General features: G+C 39.8%; 1 protein-coding gene across 7 annotated transcripts in view; it reads left to right on the top strand.

Annotated features, from left to right (window-relative positions):
• LOC149469991 (suppressor of tumorigenicity 7 protein homolog) overlaps positions 1-21,834 on the top strand; it is a 281,605-nt gene that overhangs the window by 167,449 nt on the left and 92,322 nt on the right. For 5 of the 7 annotated variants that reach the window (XM_089668328.1, XM_089668324.1, XM_089668325.1 and 2 more), the window contains one exon: positions 13,294-13,433. The exons of the other annotated variants lie outside the window; for them this stretch is intronic. In XM_089668328.1, the coding sequence (XP_089524454.1) occupies positions 13,294-13,433 (140 nt within the window). The remainder of the gene's footprint in view (positions 1-13,293; positions 13,434-21,834) is intronic. 7 annotated transcript variants of the gene reach the window in all.

Raw genomic sequence — 21,834 nt, 5'->3', positions numbered from 1 at the left:
CACAGCTGTTCACATCAAGAAACATCAATTTCAGCGGCCTTTTACCACATGATCAGCTGTGTCCAATGACATAGCAGATCACCGAGTAAATACAATTGCCAATTATCAGCAGCACTTTCCTCACGCTGTCACAGCACTGGTACTGATAATCAGGGGATCATCAGGGCACTGATAATCAGTGCCACCCACCAGTGCCCAGCAGTGCCCCCAATCAGTGCCCCCCCATCAGTGTTGCCCAGCAGTTGCACCCATCAGTGCTGCCAGTCAGTCGGCACCGCCCAGCAGTGCCATCTATCAGTGCCCATCATTGCTGTATATCAGTGCAGCATCATGAGTGCCTCCTCATCAATGCCCACCAGTGCCGCCTCATCAGTGCCCATCAGTGCTGCTTATCCTTGCCACCTCATCAGTGCACATAAGTGCTGCCTATCAGTGCAGCCTCATCAACACACATCAGTGAAGGAGAAAAATTACCTGTTTGCTAAATTTTATAATAGAAACAAAGAAAACATTTTTTTTCCACATTTATTGCTCTTTATTTGTTTATAATGCAAAAAATAAAACCCCCAGTGGCGATTACATACTAGCAAAAGAAAGCTCTATTTATGTGAAAAAAAAATTTCATATGGGTACAGTGTTGCATAACCACGCAATTGTCATTCAAAGTGCGACAGCGCTGAAAGCTGATAATTGGACTGGGCACGAAGGGGGTAAAAGTGTCCGGTAGGCAAGTGGTTAAAGTATGGAGAGTCCTCCAGGAATGGACACTTTCTATCCATGTGTATATACCCTGTACATGTGTATAGGGTACACTTCATTGTACTGAAGATGAGTCAGTTTTTCTAAATCCTTTTTAAGCTTTATACATACATGCTGCATTTGTGCATTGTACTGTTTAATTACACATTTATTGGGAATCCTCAGACTTATTGTAATCTGTGAATGCTGGTCCTTCTAGGACCCTTTGTTAGGTACCTAACCTGGAATTACTGCTTACATCTAATTACCTTAAAACTGCCCCCTGCCCCTCCAATTCCTATGCTAACTAACCTGTGTAATAAAGATGTACATACTTAACAATTTTCAGGTCTCATGATTGGGCTCCCCTATATCAGCTAGGGTAGCTTCAGGGGAGAAGAGAGAACACTGACAATGGAATGCTATGAGTGATGTCACCATTCCTGGATTTATTAGTCTTTGTTGGAGCACTCTTTCCTCTCCCTTGCAGCTGCCACTCGCTAACACAGGGGAGATCACATAACCACTGGAGTGGCCAGAAAATAAGTAAGTATGTACAGTTGTGCTCAAAAGTTTGCATACCCTGGCAGAAATAGTGACATTTTGGCATTGCTATTTTAAAGTTCATGCCAAAAAAATGTATTTTATTTAAGGAGAGTGATCATACGAAGCTATATATTATTGCATAGCTGCAAAAAGATATCTGCCAGAAGAATTGTTTGGGATACAAAGAAAAACCCACAGGAAACTTCAGGAGAAATAAAGGCTACTGTGGAAAAAGATGTTTTGGTTGTTTTGAAGGAGCACAATATGACAACACTTGAACAGAAATGAGCTGCATGGTCGTGTTGCCAGAAAGAAGTCTTTACTGCGCCAATTCCACAACAAAGCCCGGTTACAGTATGCCTGACAACACCTTCACACACCTTGCCAGGCTTTTTTGTGGCATTGGCCAAACATTCCAGGGTATGTAATGTATGTACTTTTGATGAGAACCATTTGGGCGATTTCTGTTATCATAATAATTTAAAGAGGAACCAAACAACTATGCAATAATAAATGGTCTGATATGATCACTATCCTTAGGTGAAAGACAGTTTTTTGGCATTAACAGTCAGATTTTCAATATCAATGCCAAAATGTTACTATTTCTGCCAGGGTATGCCAGCTTTTGAGCACAACTGTATACCTTTCCAGGAGGTATTTTTAACTTTGACTCATTACACTGACTTCTGCTATCTAGGCTATTTTAGTACTATACAGTGTATCCCAAGCTTATCTTTTAAAAGTGTTTCAATGCTATACCCTAATTGACTTAACATCGTGAGTCTCAGGCATCATTTTAAAACGGCATTGGGACAGCAATGTCCCAATGTCTTTAACACCAGGCTCCGGCAGGCCTTAGGGTTAAGACTAGCTATCTGTTTACTTGTCTGCCTATCTGTTAGGGATGCACTGAAATTTTGTTGGCCGAAACATTTCGGCTGAAAACACCCCTTTTGGCCGTTTCGGCACCAATAAAGGTGCCGAAAAAACCTCGCCACCACCGCCCATGTGTGGCTATTGCCACTGCCCCTCGTTGCCACTGGCCGCCGCTCGGTACTTCTTAGCCTTACCTGAGTAACCATTGATCCTGGCACTGCGCATAGAGATGAGTGATGGAAAGATGGCCGCCACTCATCTCTATGCCCTTGGAGGACCGGAGCGATGTCACTTCCCGTTTCGGACATTTTTTTTCTTTTAAAGCACTAGATCAATGCTTTTTTTTTTTTTTTGATCCAAAGCTTTACATGGTAGAGGAGAGATGTGGGGTCTTATTGACCCATTATCTCTCCATAAAGAGGACCTGTCACTAATTATTTCTATCACAAGGGATACTTGCATTTCTTGTGATCAGAATAAAAGTGCAAAAAATAAAATAAAATAAATAATAAAAACGTTTAAAGTGCCACTGTCCCCCCATGCTCGCACATAGTTGTGAAAGCATAGGTAGGCCATGTCCACATATGTAAACTGTGTTCAAACCACACACGTGAGGTATCGCCACGAGCGTTTGAGCAAGAGCAATAATTCTAGCACTAGACCTCTTTTACACTGCTAACCTGTAGAAATTTTTAATGCATCACCCATGGATATTTTTAAGTACCGCAGTTTCACGCCATTCCACGAGCGTGTGCAGTTTTAAAGCATGACATGTTGGGTTTCTATTTAGTCGCCGTAACATCCTCGTTCATATTTTACAAAAAAATTGGGTATATATTGTTTGGCTTTTTTTAATCAGTGTATTTTTTCCCCAAAAAAATAAAAAAATAAAAAAAAATAAAATATATATATATATATATATATATATATATATATATATATATATATAGGTATATTCATGTTTAAAAACTGCGCATTTCGGCTTTCAGCCAAGTGCATTTTGAAATTTCAGTTTCGGCACCAGAGTTTTAATTTCGGTGCACCACTACTATCTGTCCATCCATCTGTCTATTTAAAGAAATTCTGTCACCTATTGTTTTTTCTTTTAAAAGTCATTCTGCAAGAAAATATTGAGAATACAGACTACTCTCTCAAAAATCTACAGTGCTCAGTATGTTACAGTATATGTCTGTTTTATCCTCCAGAACCTACCTCAGTTCTGTACAGATAAGACCATTGTGTGCAGTGAGGGACTAGGCATACAGCATACATGGAAAAGTATTGGATGCTAATTATTTAGGCTTTTCTTACACCGGATAACAAAAAAAATAGCAAACAGAGTTTATTTGAATGAAAAGGCGAATAGATGGACAAACCTGATCATAGACAGAACAGTGCCAAAAAAATAGTTTTTAACAACTGACAGCCAGAGTATAATTCTGAGCACTGCCATGTTTCCACCAAGTGACTAAGACATAGATGTTTGATATCCTTGTGCATGGGAGCTAAAATATTGCTGGCTTCTGTCTTTACAATGCCATCATCGTGTTTGCAATACATGCCACTGAAAGTACGCATTGGATAAAAGATTGGCATTTTTTTTTTCCTTCAAAGTTTACTTCCAGTGAATTCTGAAAAAAAAAAGGCTTTCACAGACCATTTATCCTAGCTGTTGCAGTGTGCTAATGCATGCACTGCATTTATTATACATCAGCTGCCAACACATGACAGTGGCTCAGAAATGATACCTGCCCCTTTTTTTAACACAGCACTTTGGAATGCATACCATGTACATTGTGGTGCACTGCAGTTATTTTCACATTTTTAAAAAAAGAAAATATCAAACCCTATCATTTGAATATGGTATTACGGGACAATTCACACTGACGTGTGCTAAAATGTGTGGAAAATGGATGTACATTTCCATCCATTTTAGTTGCACGCTGACATCTGTTGGCATCCATTTTGATGTCTGTTGACATCCATTTTGACATCCGTCAACATGCATCTTGGCATGTATTAAAGTGTACTGCATTTTCACAGGATATCCTATGTATTGCATTGACATCCGCTTGCATTTGTTGCGTTGCACTAAAATACATACATGTTGCATTTTAGCTCAACGCAGCGTTATGGTGTGAATAGGACACATTGGAAATTATTTTCCAGATATCCTTCCATTGAAATGCATTTTACAGCTGCGCTAAAACGCAGGTCAAGACACTGGTGTGAATTGGCCCTACAAGAAAGTACCATCTGCACCCGAAAACAATAATATTAAGATTGGCTGGGTGGCCTGCAAAACAAAGCTACAATTGTTGAGCAATCTATCACATACCCTAAACCTGAAGAAAGCTGAGACACAAGTGGTTAAAAGAAATCAGTTATAGCACTGCTTTTTCTTAGATTGTCCGTTTTTCATATACACACAGATATCAGACCATTTGCTCTGTACTACCTTCCTGATTGCAGTGTGTGTGGCCAACATTGTGCAATTCAGCCTGATATGACCAAGCTGTCTTTTAAGACGTGGAACCTGAAGTCTGGAAGTAATTTTCATTATAGAATGACAGTTACCACCATTTCAGGAACAGTGTTTTATACAACTCATCATCAGGTTGTGTAATACTAAAGCCTGCAAATGGAAGACTGCAACTATATGTGATTTTTTTATTTAGGGACCTTATGTTATCCCCATCTGACCCAAATAGATGAGTCTGCATCTCAGGCACACCTGTTTTATATATTTGGCACCATAAACAAAAATGCGTCGTACAAAAATTCCCAGGCCTTGTAACACCTGCAATTATTAACTTTGTGCTTCGTGGTGCAAATCAGAATTGTAAAAGTATTATGTCGCCCACAGTGCACATTTTTTGTGCTGTTGGCTTTTAATGGAGTGTAATATTAAATTACCTCTCCTACCTTCACACATTTCTACTAGTACAAGTCAGAGGGAATATTATAAAACTATTATCTGAGTTTTCTACAATAAAACACACACAAATACATAGTGTGTATGTATATGTGTGTGTGTACATATATATATATATATTTTTTTTTTTTCATTTATTTTTTTTAAGGATGCTAGTTTCATTGAAAAGCAGTGTAAAAAAGGAGAATTTAAAATATACTCAATCTTCACTGAAGCACAGCTTACAGAAGAACAGTGATAAAAACACGGTCCAACCTGTTGATCGGACTATTAAGTAAAAGCAACAGACTGATGGGATTTCTCTTCTGCAAACACTGCACGTAGCCACCTGTCATTGCACTCACTACTAACATATGTACATGCAGCAGGGACTGTGTGACTGTTTGTGCAGGGCCACACACTTCCCAGTGTGTGCTGACGGGCAGGGTTTAACAAAGGGCTTTTATATATATATATATATATATATATATATATATATATATATATATATATAATGATTTTTATTTATATCTGTAATAATTGGTATTTTTATGTTATATCTGCCTGGAGTTTTACTTTAACAGAGCTTGAAAAGTAGACAATAATCAGCTCCTATTACATCTATAGTTGTGTTTTAATAATATTCTGAGTAGTAGAATGCTACAGAATTTTACAGATTCAAATGTACAGGAGCTACCCTGTCCTAAGCAGGTGTCTCTTTAAATTTAGTGGTGCTACTATCAGCTTAGCCAAATTGATGTTTCTGTCTGCTGTCAATCTGTGTTTCTCATATCTCTGGAAATAGTATGAGAGCTGTACTAATCAAACCTAGGAATATTTATCTGTTCTGTGGCCTACAATTAAGAGGTTTATTGTCAGTGGTGCAGACTGGGTAATGATATATATATTAGAAGAGTGACTTTGAGAAGTTGGCTCTCCCCTAGGCCTACTGCCTAAGGGAGGGATGTGTATGGCTGGTTAATTCACTTAGGCCTGCTGCCTGAGAAGGGTGACCATATGGCTAGACCAAGGCCTGAGTCTGAGGCTTGTGTAATCCAGGAATTGAGGAGCCATGGAGGAACTCCAGATATTTTGAGGGGCCACTTTTAAGCTTGGACCTCCCTACAGTATAGTGTTTTCTCCCCAGGGTGTTGGCAGCTAAATTAACAAGTGCTTTAGAGTCAGCTGCTAATGTCAGAGTGCTCCATTTGTGAACGCTGTAAGTACTTTGTTTTCTGGAGTCTGCTAGTCCATGGGTGTTATGTGCCCTTACCCTCTCTCCATGGAGTATTGTGTGAGAGTCCATAAACTCCTGTTTTGTATCTAAAAATGACTGGCACCCAGCTGTACACATTGTTTCACTGTTGCTGAGGACTGCAACCAGATGTGAAATGCTAGCCCACGCTATTCTTGGGTGTCCCACCAGCTTTTGGGGGTCGAGGGTGTTATTCAAATGTCTGCAAAACTTATTCTGCATAAATCAAGCATCCATTAGTATATGCAAATATGCAGTTTGGCAGTCCACAGGGTACAGGGTTCAATAGCAAGGAAAGAGGGATCCAAGACAGCTCCATCTCTCACATTGCAAGGCTCAGTGCTCCCAAGGGATAGAGCTTTTGAAGCAACTCGGATATAATGTTGGGCTCATTCATATCCCTGTAAAATTCAGCATAAACAGATCAGAACACACACACTGCCAGCATGCTTTCCTAAAGTTTAGCAGGAGTTTAGAAAAGTCCTGACTGAGTGCAGCCGCATCCTCTTATGGACAAGTTGGACAACCCAACTTGTCCATAATTGGATGTCACTAATCTGCTGTGCGATTTGAGATATCAGGCACCCTATAGGCCAGTGTTCTAGGGTTTTGTTTTGCTTGATCCAAATGGGTTTTGCATTCCCATACAACACATAAGCCCAAAGCCTGTAAACACACAGACCCTTTCTTTGCCAAAACTGGCTCTAGTATGGACATACCACGTCTACCCTGTGACAGTCAGTGCTCCTGTCACAGTGTAGGATGAAAGAGTATAAGGACACAAGATAAGTAGATTTGCTTTTATAGAAAGGGTTGTCGTTTTCTAAAAACTATAAAGGTTACCACTTTAGATACCAGTAGTGCTTAAGAGAAATCTATTGTAATCCAGTATACAGTTGTGCTCAAAAGTTTGCATACCCTGGCAGAAAAATCCTTTTATGTTCTTTTCCATCTTTATAAAGTTCCATTACCTTGTTACGCAGGACTTTTGACAGTTCTTTTCTGATCCCCATGGCTCAGTATCTAGCCTAGTAAGTGCTTCCACGTAAGAGCTAACAAACGCATTTACTATTTATACACTGACACTAATTGCAATTTAAAAAGCCACAGATGTGGGACATTAACCTCTAATTGGCATTTTTACCCGTGTGTGTCACCTTGTGTGTCTGTGCCAAGGTCAAACATTCCAGGGTATGTAAACTTTTGATCATGGCCATTTGGGTGATTTCTTTTATCATTATGATTTAAAAAGGAGCCAGACAACTATTTGAGAATAAATGGCATCATATGGTCATCATCCTTCAATAAAAGAGCATTTTTTGGCATGATCAGTCATATTTTCAATATCAATGCCAAAAGTTCACAATTTCTGCCAGGGTATGCAAACTTTTGAGCACAACTGTACATTTTATTGTAATATTATGTAATGTACTAATTCATATTCATGTAAACAGTAGTGTACACAGAATGGAAAGTACAAAGGATTACGATAATGGGACCTATGGCCACTACTAGGCACTTTTATGCCTTAAACCAAATGCAGAGCTGTGGTTGTCACAGGGCTTGTGGCTGTGTACAAAAATGACAAAATTCTATATTATACAATATATTCAGTGTTATGCTGCCTACAGTGGGATATTCCGACCTTTTCATGTGCTGTTGAAAAAAGGGCTTAACATTTATATATGAAATGACATTATCACTCACATGTGCTTTTGTCAACATAAACATGAATTATGACCCTGAGTGTGGACTTTCTTTCATTTGTAGATTTATACTTTAAGACTGAGACAAATGCTTTAAACATAAATCATTTACGCCAAAACAATGACAATAAACAGCCAACACAAATACACTAAATTCTTTTTATTTTCACTGTTTGAATTAGTTTTGTTGTACAATTGAGAATGACGCACTCCAACCTAAACACAAAAAGATGGTTGTAGAGACTGCCAAGTACTGATGCTTTGGGCAGGTTATCTGGTATCACACTTGATAGAGTCACATAGTGATTGATGGTACATGCATTTGCTTTTTACGTGACATTTTTTCGAACTAGAAAGTTCTGCAAAATTATAAAGTTGAGAGGAGGAAGTGGATTGTTCATCGCCACAACTGTTCATCCATCTGTCCTCTCAATTTATAACAGTTAACAATGTTTCATTGTAACTTAATCAAATATTTTTATTGGCAGTGGAGTCCCAGTAGTGATTGGTTGATGAAATGCAGTATCTCACAGAAGTGAGTACCCCCCTCACATTTTTGTAAATATTGTATTATATCTTTTCATGTGACAACACTGAAGAAATTACACTTTGCTGCAATGTAAAGTAGTGAGTGTACAGCTTGTATAACAGTGTAACTCAACAACACAGACATTAATGTCTAAACTGCTGACAACAAAAGTGAGTACACCCCTAAGTGAAAATGTCCAAATTGGGCCCAATTAGCCATTTTCCCTCCCCAGGTGTCATGTGACTCATTAGTGTTACAAGGTCTCAGGTGTGATTGGGGATCAGGTGTGTTAAATTTGGTGTTATCGCTCTCATGCTCTCATACTGGTCACTGGAAGTTCAACATCTCATGGGAAAGAACCCTCTGAGGATCTGAAAAAAAATAATTATTGCTCTACATAAAGATGGCCTAGGCTATAAGAAGATTGCCAAGACCCTGAAAATGAGCTGCAGCACGGTGGCCAAGACTATACAGCAGTTTAACAGGACAGGTTCTACTCAGAACAGGCCTCGCCTTGGTTGACCAAATAAGTTGAGTGCACGTGCTCAGCATCATATCCAGAGGTTGTCTTGTGGGAAATAGACGTATGAGTACTGTCAGCATTGCTGCAGAGGTTGAAGGGGTGGGGGGTCAGCCTGTCAGTGCTCAGACTATACGCCGCACACTGCATCAAATTGGCCTGTCGTCCCAGTAGGAAGCCTCTTCTAATGATGATGCACAAGAAAGCCCGCAAACAGTTTGCTGAAGACAAGCAGACTAAGGACATGGATTACTGGAACCATGTTCTGTGGTCTGAGACCAAGATAAATTTATTTGGTTCAGATGGTGTCAAGTGTGTGTGGCGGCAACCAGGTGAGGAGTACAAAGACAAGTGTGTCTTGCCTACAATCAAGCATGGTGGTGGGAGTGTCATGGTCTGGGGCTGCATGAGTGTTGCCGGCACTGGGGAACCATGAATGCCAACATGTACTGTGATATACTGAAGCAGAGTAAGATTCCTTCCCTTTGGAGACTGGGCCGCAGGGCAGTATTACAACATAACTACCCCAAACATACCTCCAAGATGACCACAGCCTTGCTAAAGAAACTGAGGGTAAAGGTGATGACTGGCCAAGCATGTCTCCAAACCTAAAACCTATTGAGCATCTGTGGGGCATCCTCAAATGGAAGGAAGAGGAGCGAAAGGTTTCTAACATCCACCAGCTCCGTGATGTTGTCATGGAGTGGAAGAGGACTCCAGTGGCAACCTGTGAAGCTCTGGTGAACTCCATGCCCAAGAGAGTTAAGGCAGTGCTGGAAAATAATGGTGGCCACACAAAATATTGACACTTTGGGCCTAATTTGGACATTTTCACTTAGGGGTGTACTCACTTTTGTTGCCAGTGGTTTAGACATTAATGGCTACGTTGAGTTATTTTTAGGGGACAGCAAATTTACACTGTTATACAAGCTGTACACTCACTACTTTACATTGTAGCAAAGTGTCATTTCTTCATTGTTGTCACATGAAAAGATATAATAAAATATTTACAAAAATGTGAGGGGTGTACTCACTTCTGTTTATATACTGTATGTTGTTTTTTTTTATTTTCTTTTTTTTTTTACTAATTACTTACTGCATTTTGTTGAGGTGGGGAGTGATTAAAGTTGAATTACAGCTTTCATTTGACTTTAAATAGTTTGTTTGGGCCAAGCTGACCCAATTGAACTATTTACATTACATTACTATACAGCTCTGTGCACTGTGTCATACTGTTGTATCATTAGCTATATACAGTATGCCGTACCGTGTTTTTCAGCAGTACATGTGACTTTCTGGGTGATCAGAATAGAGTCAGTCTGAATGCTTCTCCATCATTCAGGAGAAGCCCCTTTTTTTTATCAATGAATACAAGGCTCTTTCTGATTGTCCAAGGTGAAATTATGATGTCATCTGCCAACCTCGACCAATTAGAGGAAGCCCAGTATCCACTGAAAAAAATGCAGGCCTCCTCCTGAAAGGCAGAGAAGAATTCAGGCTTGACTGTGTTTTGTTCCAGCAGCAGATTGGAAGTTACTCGTACTGCTGCTGAAACACAGCGATACATACTGTACTGTAGTATTGTATATTGCACACACATAGCAATATAATAGAAATTGGTACAAATTAGAAATTGTCTAAAGTCAAATGAAATCCGGAATTCTACTTTAAATTATTCAAATTTTGAATTGTAACTGAATGCCAAGACAGAAATATTTTGTAGATGTGTTCTATTGTTTGATTACGTTTCTTGGTTATGTGGCTCTTGAACCTAGATTTTTTTTTTTTTTTCACTCAGTTCAAAAAATCTTTTATATACTGTACACATTATTATAGATATCTGCCTTTGTACTGAATTAATGTAATCCAGAGATGATTTCTTACTTGAAACATTTAATTTGTAAACGGTTTACTAATCAATTTGTATGACCCTGTAAAAGGCAAAAAATATTTAAGTTGGGGACAATGTGGATTTTGTTGATCACTTCCATTGCCACTCAGTAGAACCACTTTGTGCAGTTCCATGCTTTTCTGTGTGTTTTTTAGGATAGTGGACAGAGCCATGGAAATACAGTCAGGTCCATAAATATTGGGACATCGACACAATTCTAACATTTTTGGCTCTATACACCACCACAATGGATTTGAAATGAAATGAACAAGATGTGCTTTAACTGCAGACTGTCAGCTTTAATTTGAGGGTATTTACAAATCAGGTGAACAGTGTAGGAATTACAACAGTTTGCATATGTGCCTCCCACTTGTTAAGGGACCAAAAGTAATGGGAAAGAATAATAATCATAAATCAAACTTTCACTTTTTAATACTTGGTTGCAAATCCTTTGCAGTCAATTATAGCCTGAAGTCTGGAACACATAGACATCACCAGACGCTGGGTTTCATCCCTGGTGATGCTCTGCCAGGCCTCTACTGCAACTGTCTTCAGTTCCTGCTTGTTCTTGGGGCATTTTCCCTTCAGTTTTGTCTTCAGCAAGGGAAATGCATGCTCAATCGGATTCAGGTCAGGTGATTGACTTGGCTATTGCATAACATTCCACTTCTTTCCCTTAAAAAACTCTTTGGTTGCTTTTGCAGTCTGCTTTGGGTCATTGTCCATCTGCACTGTGAAGCGGCGTCCAATGAGTTCTGAAGCATTTGGCTGAATATGAGCAGATAATATTGCCCGAAACACTTCAGAATTCATCCTGCTGCTTTTGTCAGCAGTCACATCATCAATAAATACAAGAGAACCAGTTCCATTGGCAGCCATACTGATGAGGTGGTATGCTTAGGATCATGAGCAGTTCCTTTCCTTCTCCATACTCTTCTCTTCCCATCACTCTGGTGCAAGTTGATCTTGGTCTCATCTGTCCATAGGACAGTTGTTCCAGAACTGTGAAGGCTTTTTTAGATGTCGTTTGGCAAACTCTAATCTGGCCTTCCTGTTTTTGAGGCTCACCAATGGTTTACATCTTGTGGTGAACCCTCTGTATTCACTCTGGTGAAGTCGTCTCTTGATTGTTGACTTTGACACACATACATCTACCTCCTGGAGAGTGTTCTTGATCTGGAATTCTTCGGTCATCCACCACAGTTGTTTTCCGTGGTCTTCCGGGTCTTTTGGTGTTGCTGAGCTCACCGGTGCTTTCCTTCTTTTTAAGAATGTTCCAAACAGTTGTTTTAGTCACGCCTAATGTTTTTGCTATCTCTCTGATGGGTTTGTTTTGTTTTTTCAGCCTAATGATGGCTTGCTTCACTGATAGTGACAGCTCTTTGGATCTCATCTTGAGAGTTGACAGCAACAGATTCCAAATGCAAATAGCACACTTGAAATGAACTCTGGACCTTTTATTTGCTCATTGTAATTGGGATAATGAGGGAATAACACACACCTGGCCATGGAACAGCTGAGAAGCCAATTGTCCCATTACTTTTGGTCCCTTAACAAGTGGGAGGCACATATGCAAACTCCTACACCGTTCACCTGATTTGGATATAAATACCCTCAAATTAAAGCTGACAGTCTGCAGTTAAAGCACATCTTGTTCGTTTCATTTCAAATCCATTGTGGTGGTGTATAGAGCCAAAAATGTTAGAATTGTGTTGATATCCCAATATTTATGGACCTGACTGTAATTAATTTCCCATGGGCCTTCTTTGCATCTTAAACAAGTTTACAACACAGATACAGCCTAATACCATATGGCCATTTAATAAAATCTGCATACAACTGTTTTAGGTTTGATGGTGAGGTGTATGGGGACCATGGGATCTTTGGATTAGGGCTTGAGGACCAACAGGACAGCTTATGGAGAGGTGGAATACAGTTGGCCAAAACGTCCTTCCTTACATCAGTGTAAACCACAGGAAAGCATCATTGATTCAGGATCTGTATGACTTCAAGCACAAATCCCCCCCCCCCAAAAAAAGGGGTTTATTCTTCATTTTAGGTTAATTTGCAGAGGCAGGCAAATATTTTGTATTTGTGAAAGAAAATTGATATGAAGATACCTCCTTTTTTAAAGAAGATTTTAGGATTCCTCCTGGTGCAATGAATGTGTTTTGACTTCTTTACTTTGTTGGTGTTTTGTACTTCTTACCTTGCCATAATCTGGTTATACTGTTGAAAGTATTGTATGTGAAAATGGTGGACATTACCACTGTAAAAGCACGTTGGCTTCTTATACATTGTTCTGTTATCCATTACAGCTTTCCATGAAGTTTCTGTTTACCCAAAGAAGGAACTGCCTTTCTTTATTCACTTCACAGCTGGTCTGTGCTCCTTTACTGCAATATTGGCACTTCTTACGCATCAATTTCCAGATCTCATGGGAGTTTTTGCAAGAACGGTAAGTGGCTAATAGCTTATTATATTATTATTCTGTTTTATTGTCACATACTCACTTGAAGCCCTTATTGTTTCTCTGTTATACAACTATGCTTGTATTGTTGCAAATAATGAAAAAGAAAATTATCCCAACTATACTTACTTGACTTCTATTTTTAGATGGCACTAACCCTCTTTTGGGGCTATGTTAGGAATGTTCATTTATCAAGATCAGCTTTTTATTTATGGTATGGCTTGCCATAACTTGAAAATTCAAATGCAATGCTTCAGGGTATGTGTGGCATTTAACGTGTTCCTTGGATGAAAAGGAGATCAGCCTGATGTAAATTGTGCTTAATACTTAACATGTCTTATTTTTTAAATAGTTTACAATTATTTATGTACGTGGGGCAGACATTTTGGCATATTACATAAGTCTATGCTTCCTATTCTTTGGATGAAATTATAATATTTAAAATAAAATAGTTTTTTTTAATATTTCACATGCCTTTATATTTTTCCCACATGCCGTCCAAGTGAAAATTGGCAGAGATATGGGTCTTTCTTTCGTTCATTGGAGGTCACAGGTTTACTTTTATTTGTTACCGCTGGGTATAGTGCTATCTGCAGAAGTAAGCTCCTAGGCTCATCTAAAAAAACAAAAACAAAAGACAATCCAGGGACAGCCCTGAAGATAACCAGCGGGTCCCTGACCTGCTTGTCACAGCACTCCTGTTTTGGGGCTGGCAGGGCATTGGATCCCTATGGGGCTGTATGGCCTTCTCCTGGGTAAATATGCTGTAGAGGTACTGACTTTGCTGGGCAGAGGGAATGTAGAGGACAGGATAGTGCTTCATATAGCGGTTTGTTCAACTCTTGTATGTTTTTTGGCTAAGGGACACCAGTGGATGTTTGCTAGGGTTGTCAACTTCTGGAAGGGAGGTTAAAGTGGAGGTTCCAGCACCTAAGCTTTTTTTTTGGCTCTGATTGTGCATCTGCTATTTTGGTGTTGGAAATTCTGTCTCTTACTATTAGATCATGCTTTGCTGTTTTTTTCTGCCTTCCTCTGGATCAACTGTGGGTATAGGATTATAACTTTTTTTTATGGTTGAACTGGATGGACTTTTGTCTTTTTTCAGCCAGACTAACTATGTAACTATATACTACTTTGTTTTTGCTACTTCCTATTCCAGGCACAGGAAGTTTCTCTGGGTACAGAAAATGGGAGGTTCTTCCTTCCTGAACAGGCATCAATCTCCAGCATGCTCTACGTGCAGTGCATTCTTCTTCCTCCGCATTGCTCCTGCATGATTGCTGCTTTGCCCTGATCCACAGTTCCCTAGCCAGCTGCGGTTAGTGGGTAAATTGATGCTTGCAGTGAATACCCTCCAAAGGTAGAAGCCTGCTGCGCTTTCCACTGTTGGTGGTTTCCTTCTTAAAGAGCTATTACTTTGCTACTGTGTTGGTTTCCATGTATGGGAACCATAGTTCTGAGCATTCCAGAATGGTTTCCCCTCATCTTTAATTTTTCAAAGATGGATCATTTCATCGTGGGTGTATCTAGGCTTAAATAGACCATAGCTATCTTGGTGAAGGATTTACATGTTTATGGAATTTGGCAGAGCAGCTGGTACAGGGCTTAAAGTTAAATCGTGATGCAGGTGTAGCTTCAGGATCCTTGCTCTGCAGGCTGCTAGTTTTGTCTGTGGTCATACGTAGGTTAGAGTGTGTGCCGGATGTGTGATTCTGGAGCCCCCACATGTCTGCTGAGAGAGGGTGATTGCGGACCGGGACTTGTAGTTAGAGCCACCAGGGAAGGTAACTGAGAGGTGCTTTATCGGAAGATCCAAAGGGAACCCCAGATGGACAGAGGTGCCCGGAGGGAAGCCCAGAGATGCTAAAAAAGTCCTTAAGAGGATTCCATTTGAGACCTTGAGATGTGATTAGTCTTCTTAATGCATATTAGAATTATGCATCTGGTGAGTGTATAATTCGAATATTTAATCACCAGAAGACACATGAAGGATCATTATTCATTATATTGACTTTGGCACTTTATTCCGGCACTTACCAGTCACCTATTAATTACTGTTGTTTATTTATTTGATATCATTCACTCAATGGTTTTATGTTTATATTTATCTTCCAGTACATATTTTGGTTATATGGTATTGTTACACATTTTTATGAGAGTGTGTTAGGGTGCAAGCAGCTAATAAACGAGTTAACCCATAGAAGCTCACAAGACACATAATAAAACTTTTGCCATGGCTGCAAAATCTGGAATTCCTGTGATTCTGGTGGCTCTAGATTGGTTCCACTGGTTTATGGTTGTAGAGGACCTTTCAGTATCAATTGCTACTTTCGCACACTGTATATTGAAATCCATTGTTCAGATGTATCTTTTAAAGTACAGAAGAGAAACCAGTTATGGTGTACTTTACATAAGTAGTAAGTGGGTCCTGGGCTTTCTGTCATGATACATTTTTCAGGTTTGTAAGGCAGTCACTTGGTCATCAGATCATATGTTTACCAAGTTTGTCACTTTTGGGCATAAAGTTTAGCAGGCAGCTGTTAGACTGTCCAAATTAATTAGGCAGGTTTTCAGTTTTGTTTCTTGTTTGCCCTGTTAGTGGCACTGCGCCCCAGTGGTAATGATCCAATGCACAGCTGTGTCCACCAGTGAATAATGAAAAAATACGATTTTTGTTTGTACTCACCATAAAATGCTTTTCTTGGCACTCACTGAAGGACACAACATCTGCCCACTGCTACTGCCACTGCCCATGAGTTTAAATATTGTGTTTTTGCAATACTGTGTGCTGTGAGTTTGACAGGGTGGGGACTTTGGCCACCAGCAAGAAATGCTCCTGTTCTTTTGTTTTTAGTTGAACCTACTGTCCTACTCCTGCAGTTGCGACTTCTATCTAGAGGTGACAATCTAAAGCAGAGCTGGGCCATCCAAAACAAATAATTGTATTTAAAGAAACATTTGAGTACAAAACATCCTTTTTTTCAAAATAATTGAAAGCATTGTAGTAAAAGGTAAATGCTTTCTTATTTCTGATGTAATACATATTTCTGTTAGAGTGCTGCCCCTATTGTATGGTTGTAATGCTAACCACATATGCTGCAATTTTTAGACAATTTTATCCACTCTCAACCAGCTTTTGGTCACAAAATCAAGATAAAACTATCACCAACAATCTCTAGCGAACTTGTGAAATATTCAAAACTGGATGAGGTTTTTGTTGATCCCTTCCGTCATTTTGTATTTCAAATCTGATTAACTGCCTGAAATTAAACATGTATGTGGCCAATGAATGGAAAGTATTCTATAATTGGGCAAGGTAGAGAGGCTAGACATTGACGTCAAAGTCAATGGAGAACGCTTTGCAATAATCGAGAAAACACAAGATGTTCTTTAACTCTTTTGCTGCCAGAACAGTTTTGCACATGTTTAAAAAAACATTTTAGGACTTAAGAGAACAAAAACTTCAAAATATTATGTATTTTCTGAAAGCAGTCACCCTAGAAAATAAAATAGTGGTAGTTCCAATTTTTAATGTCACATGATATTACTGCAGATATGATATTTCACTAAAAAACGCACTAAAGTGAATTTTAGGCCAAACAAATGCTATAAATTACCCAGATTTTTGGTAAAATATAAAAGACAAGGTTGTACCGAGTAAATGGATACCAAACATGTCAAACCTTACACCTTTGTGCGCATGTGAAATGGCAACAAACTTTGGTACCCTATATTTTCTACAGGCGACATTTCAAAAACCCCTACATGCCATCAGCTTGGCATTATGGAGGTCTTATGCTAGAATTATTGATCTCACTCCTGCATGCATGGCGGAATGTAACATGTATAGCGTAATCAACATTTTCATCCCTAGCGAGTGCGTGAATACTTGGGTGTGCATGTATGTGGGGGGGTTGTGGGGCCTCCAAATTTTTTCCTGGGAGGGATGTTATATGCTTGGGTGCAACTTTAATTTTTTGCAATAAAAACTTTTTTTTTGCTTAACTTTTTTTCTCTCACATAGGGAACGCAGAGTCCCCTATGTGATAATTTTGAAGTGACAGGTTCTCTTTAATAAGACATGCAGTTTATAAAAGACTGCATATCTCCTCTGGGCTCTACTGAATGTATTGCAATGTAGAATAGTGGAGGAAAGTAGCAGGGATGACCTGAAAGTGATGTCATACATGTCATTTTCTAGGTCACAGCAAGAAGGGGGAGGAGAGCAGAGCATTTGGCTCCTCCCCTCTCCCCTCTGCCCACTGGCACCCGACATGTCGGCCTGCAGACGGGCAAGCGGAACCCAGATTACACAGCACAACACTGAGGGGGGGACCTGGGGGGAGTTGGGTTGGGTCACTGCTACCGGGGGGGTGGAACATTTGGAAGGACAGCACATCGCCCGACTGCTTCTACCTGACAGTCTGCAGCTACTGGATTATGTGTAAAAAAAACCCCGCTGTCAGGTTTGTACAACTTAAAGCCTTAATATGGTAACATTGTCCAAGGCTCAGAATACTTTTGCAAGGCAGCGTACATAAAATATAGCTTTGTTATGATAGAGGTTAAAGGATGCTAAAGCAGACACACAGGATTTGTATGACTGTTCAAACACAAGTATTGCAGCACCCCACAGTTACTGCCATCTGATGGCCACAGCTCCCAGGGATTGCATGTATCCTGTACCATCCTAAGACATCCTTAGTGTCTTATTGGGCTTATCTACCTTTTATCTCTGGCTGGAGGACACAGTTTGTGTTGCACAGGTCAAAAGCAGCATAATAAGTCCATCCATCCAGGTGTAAAGAACTGCTGAAAAGAGTTAAAGCCCACCCTAAGGCTTGTGATTCAGGCCCTGTTTTCCATGCTCTAAAACAGCCTTGGAAAAGAAGTGCTTCCTCCAGCATTGTGCAGATCCTTAATGCTACACAATGTAAGGAGGTGATGCTGCTGAGCTCAGAGTGGAGGCTGGAGCTTTAGCCTGTTTCACATATATGCAATGCGGTATATCGCATGTGATTCGCGCAGGAACCGCACCGCATTCCTGTGCAAATCACATGCGATTTGTGTGCGGTGCGATTGGAGCCATACATTTTGTATGGGTCTAATCGCACCGCACCCGCACCAAAAAGGTGCAGGACCCTTTTCTTGGTCTGCACTAGAATCGGATTGCATGGGTATTCACACCTATGTGATCCGATTCTGCACTGCATTTTGCGGACCGCTTTCGGGGTGTTGTTAACTTTAACATACACACCCGCACTGGTTCGCGTAAACGGGGGTACAATTCGGATGTGGTGCGGAATTTGCACAGAAAATGCTGCAAATTCCTCACCACATCAGTGTGACCCAGGGCTCAATGCACTAAGCTTTCAGTGGGCATTCAGTCCTGAAAAGGAGAAGTAGCTGGAAGTCTGAGCAGCGATTTTGTGGGGCACAGTGCCAGAGATCAGGTGTATAAAGCAGCCAGGGCTGTTTTTTTTTTTTTTTTGCTATATGGAGTCCAGTTTATCTTAGATGTCACTAGTACAAGTGTTTCTATTGGAAGATTTCAGTTCTACTGCTGTTGTGGTAACAATTAAAATTCAGTTTGGGATTTTATTTCCCTTTCTGTCCCAGTGAGAATGGTCTACAGAAATGTGAATCTCCCCCAGACACAGAAACCCTGTGGGTAAGCTCAGTGGACTTTTTTCAACCCAACTATGTACTTAGCAAGCAGGTTCTATCCCTCCCTCACCACTCTATCCAACACAAAATAAAAAGTTTGGGAATGCAATACATTTTAAGAAGGATTCTTTGCTGAGGAAGTATCGAGATTGCCATTGGGTATCCCTTCTTCAGAAAATACTAGTCGCCTGCCTGTCATGCTGAGCTTCTGGCTTTCCATCTCACTGACCCAGAAGAAGGATGCAGATATAAGGCGTTCTAAACTCACACTAAGTTTACTCGCTACCTGCTTCCCGGGTCAGTGATTCATAAAGTAGACAGAGACAGCTAGGCAAGGAACTAACATTTCAAAGTTCAGCTGTGGCAGCTCACGTATTTCTGTCAGTATAGATTTCCCGTAAAGCCATACAGTGTACATAAATGTACCCAACTGAGATCTATATCCCCACCTCACTGTCATATTTGGGTGGATGTACCATTTTATTGCACATAAAAGATCAAAACATTTCTGATGCCATTGTGAAAATGAAAGCCATAGCTGAGCTGTGCAAATCAGCTAAATATAGCAGCAAGTAGACTGTTTTATAAAGTCTGCATGTCTTGTCTTTTTCAAGCCTGCTTTATTAACTTCATGCACAGTATTTAAGAGCAAACATTTTTTAAACAAAAAAATGTATTCAATAAAGCCATTTAAAAGCCTAGTAAAGATTAACCACAGCTTTTAAATATCGTTTTGCACCTGGAGGGGTTAAATTAACAAAACATATTTCTTCCTGGATCTGTGTACTAATTTTTGTCAAAGCAGTTGCAGGCCTGGTAGAGGGGCCTCCTTTCTCCAAACTTCTGCTATGCGTTAAGTGAAAAAATGCAGTTGGACATGGCTGTGATTAATTCCTTTGCAGTCCCTTGCTGGCTGAATTGTAAGCATGGGCTTAGCTATCTTCTCCATCAGTTCCTCTAGGACTATGCGTTCTTGCAGATGGGCGTAAAATAAGGGTTATGAGACCCGCAGTTCTGATATCTGGCACGGCCATGCAGAGCATGTCTGATGCACCCATGTGTCTATGTGCTTACTCTGTACAGCTAGAATGGGGTTAATTTCAAACCCTGGTTTTGATCAATAATTTGCCATTACTTTTAGCTAATAACACAGCAGTCCTCTAAGCAAAAAAAAAAAATGTATAGTACTTTTGTTACATTAAGACACATACTCGGGTGGTGGAGAAGAGGTTAAGAGCATGACAATTAGAATTAAATGTAAAAACATTCTTGAGAAATAGGTAGCATGGGATATAAACATATATCAAACAGAGCAAAATTCCTTACATATACTATTGCCAAGATAAACTGGTAGTTTCCAAGCCCCCTAAACAAACCCTGCTTACAATCAATTTAGTTTTCTCTATAAACACTGTCTTTTGTCTGTCTGAGTGGGAAAGGCACATGGACAGGCTCACAGCTGCGGCCATATCTGTACATACAGTGATTAGATGTCTGTCTTGTCTTGTGTTGTGTCTTCCAATTTTAGGTTAGGAGTGCAAATGTACTGATGAATTTTTTCCTTATCGTTTGTATCGGCAAATTTCATGTATTTAAAGCACAAGTAATGTAGTCCACTCTGGTAACTGATACCTTTCCTTTGTACTGTTCGCTTTTTTTTTGTAGAACTGATCACATTCGTTACACTGCTTTAGGACATGTAACCTATATCTTATGTGGTTTCATTTTAACAGCTCTGCTTTTACTTAAACTACCTTCCAATTTATGAATAAAATTCAAATGGCATTTCAAAAAGGGTAATAAAATATATAAAAAGACCCAAGTATGCAGAAGCAGTCAATGGACAAGTCTCCTTAAATGCATACTTATGCATTTCGAAGGTCAGTCCACTCAGGGCTGGTATTTTCAATTTTAGGTGCTGGAGAGTAAACGACCCAGAAATTTTTTTTTTATCTCTCGGAGATCTCTGTGCTTGAGTTCTTGGGTTTTCACATGTGCTGTGCCATTATCAGGCCAACTACTCTGTTGCGTTTGCTATGTATTTTATATATATGGACAATGCAACAGGAGGTGCTATTTACACTAAAATGTAGTTGGGAAATTATGGTAGGGAGACTTTGCTGATGAGCATTCAATGATAAAGTTTGGCTTGATCCACTAGGCTCCAACTATAACCAAAATATAATATTTGAGTGGACTGACCCTTTAAGGTTTCAACAACTGGGGCAACTCCAACCAAAAGATTATTTTCATTTTAAATAAATCTTGTAAGGGTTGGAGCCTCTTCTGGGTTTTCATTGCTGTCAGAACAGGCAGTGATTGGAAATATTTCAAATGGGTACAGACATTGAAGTGTTACATGACATGGCTACACAAACATGGAAGTGTTAAATCTTTGCCTGTTAGAATGATCTAAACAGGGAGTAAAGAAACTGTTGCAGGTATCTGTAGGTGCCTCTTGCTGTATTCCATACCTTTCATCAGGCTTTTTTTTCCTAAAAAAGAAACTAAACTCTAGAAGCTGTGTGCAGAAAGCTCGGTAGATGGCACAGGACTAGTCCTCACTACTGCCTGGGGTCTATCTGCAGCTAACCTTTACCCCATTACTGACTTACCATACCTTGTTGTACACTATGTTTTAAGGCATCAGTGCCTTAGATATCATATTGTAGATATACAACTTTGAGGCTGTAGTCAGAGGAGTAAGTAGGCAACCTCATAT

Source organism: Staurois parvus, unplaced genomic scaffold (assembly GCF_062004578.1).
Source record: "Staurois parvus isolate SC_StPar_1 unplaced genomic scaffold, SC_StPar_1.0 ptg000056l, whole genome shotgun sequence".
Taxonomy (NCBI): domain Eukaryota; kingdom Metazoa; phylum Chordata; class Amphibia; order Anura; family Ranidae; genus Staurois; species Staurois parvus.
This window is presented reverse-complemented; position numbering and strand designations above follow the sequence as displayed.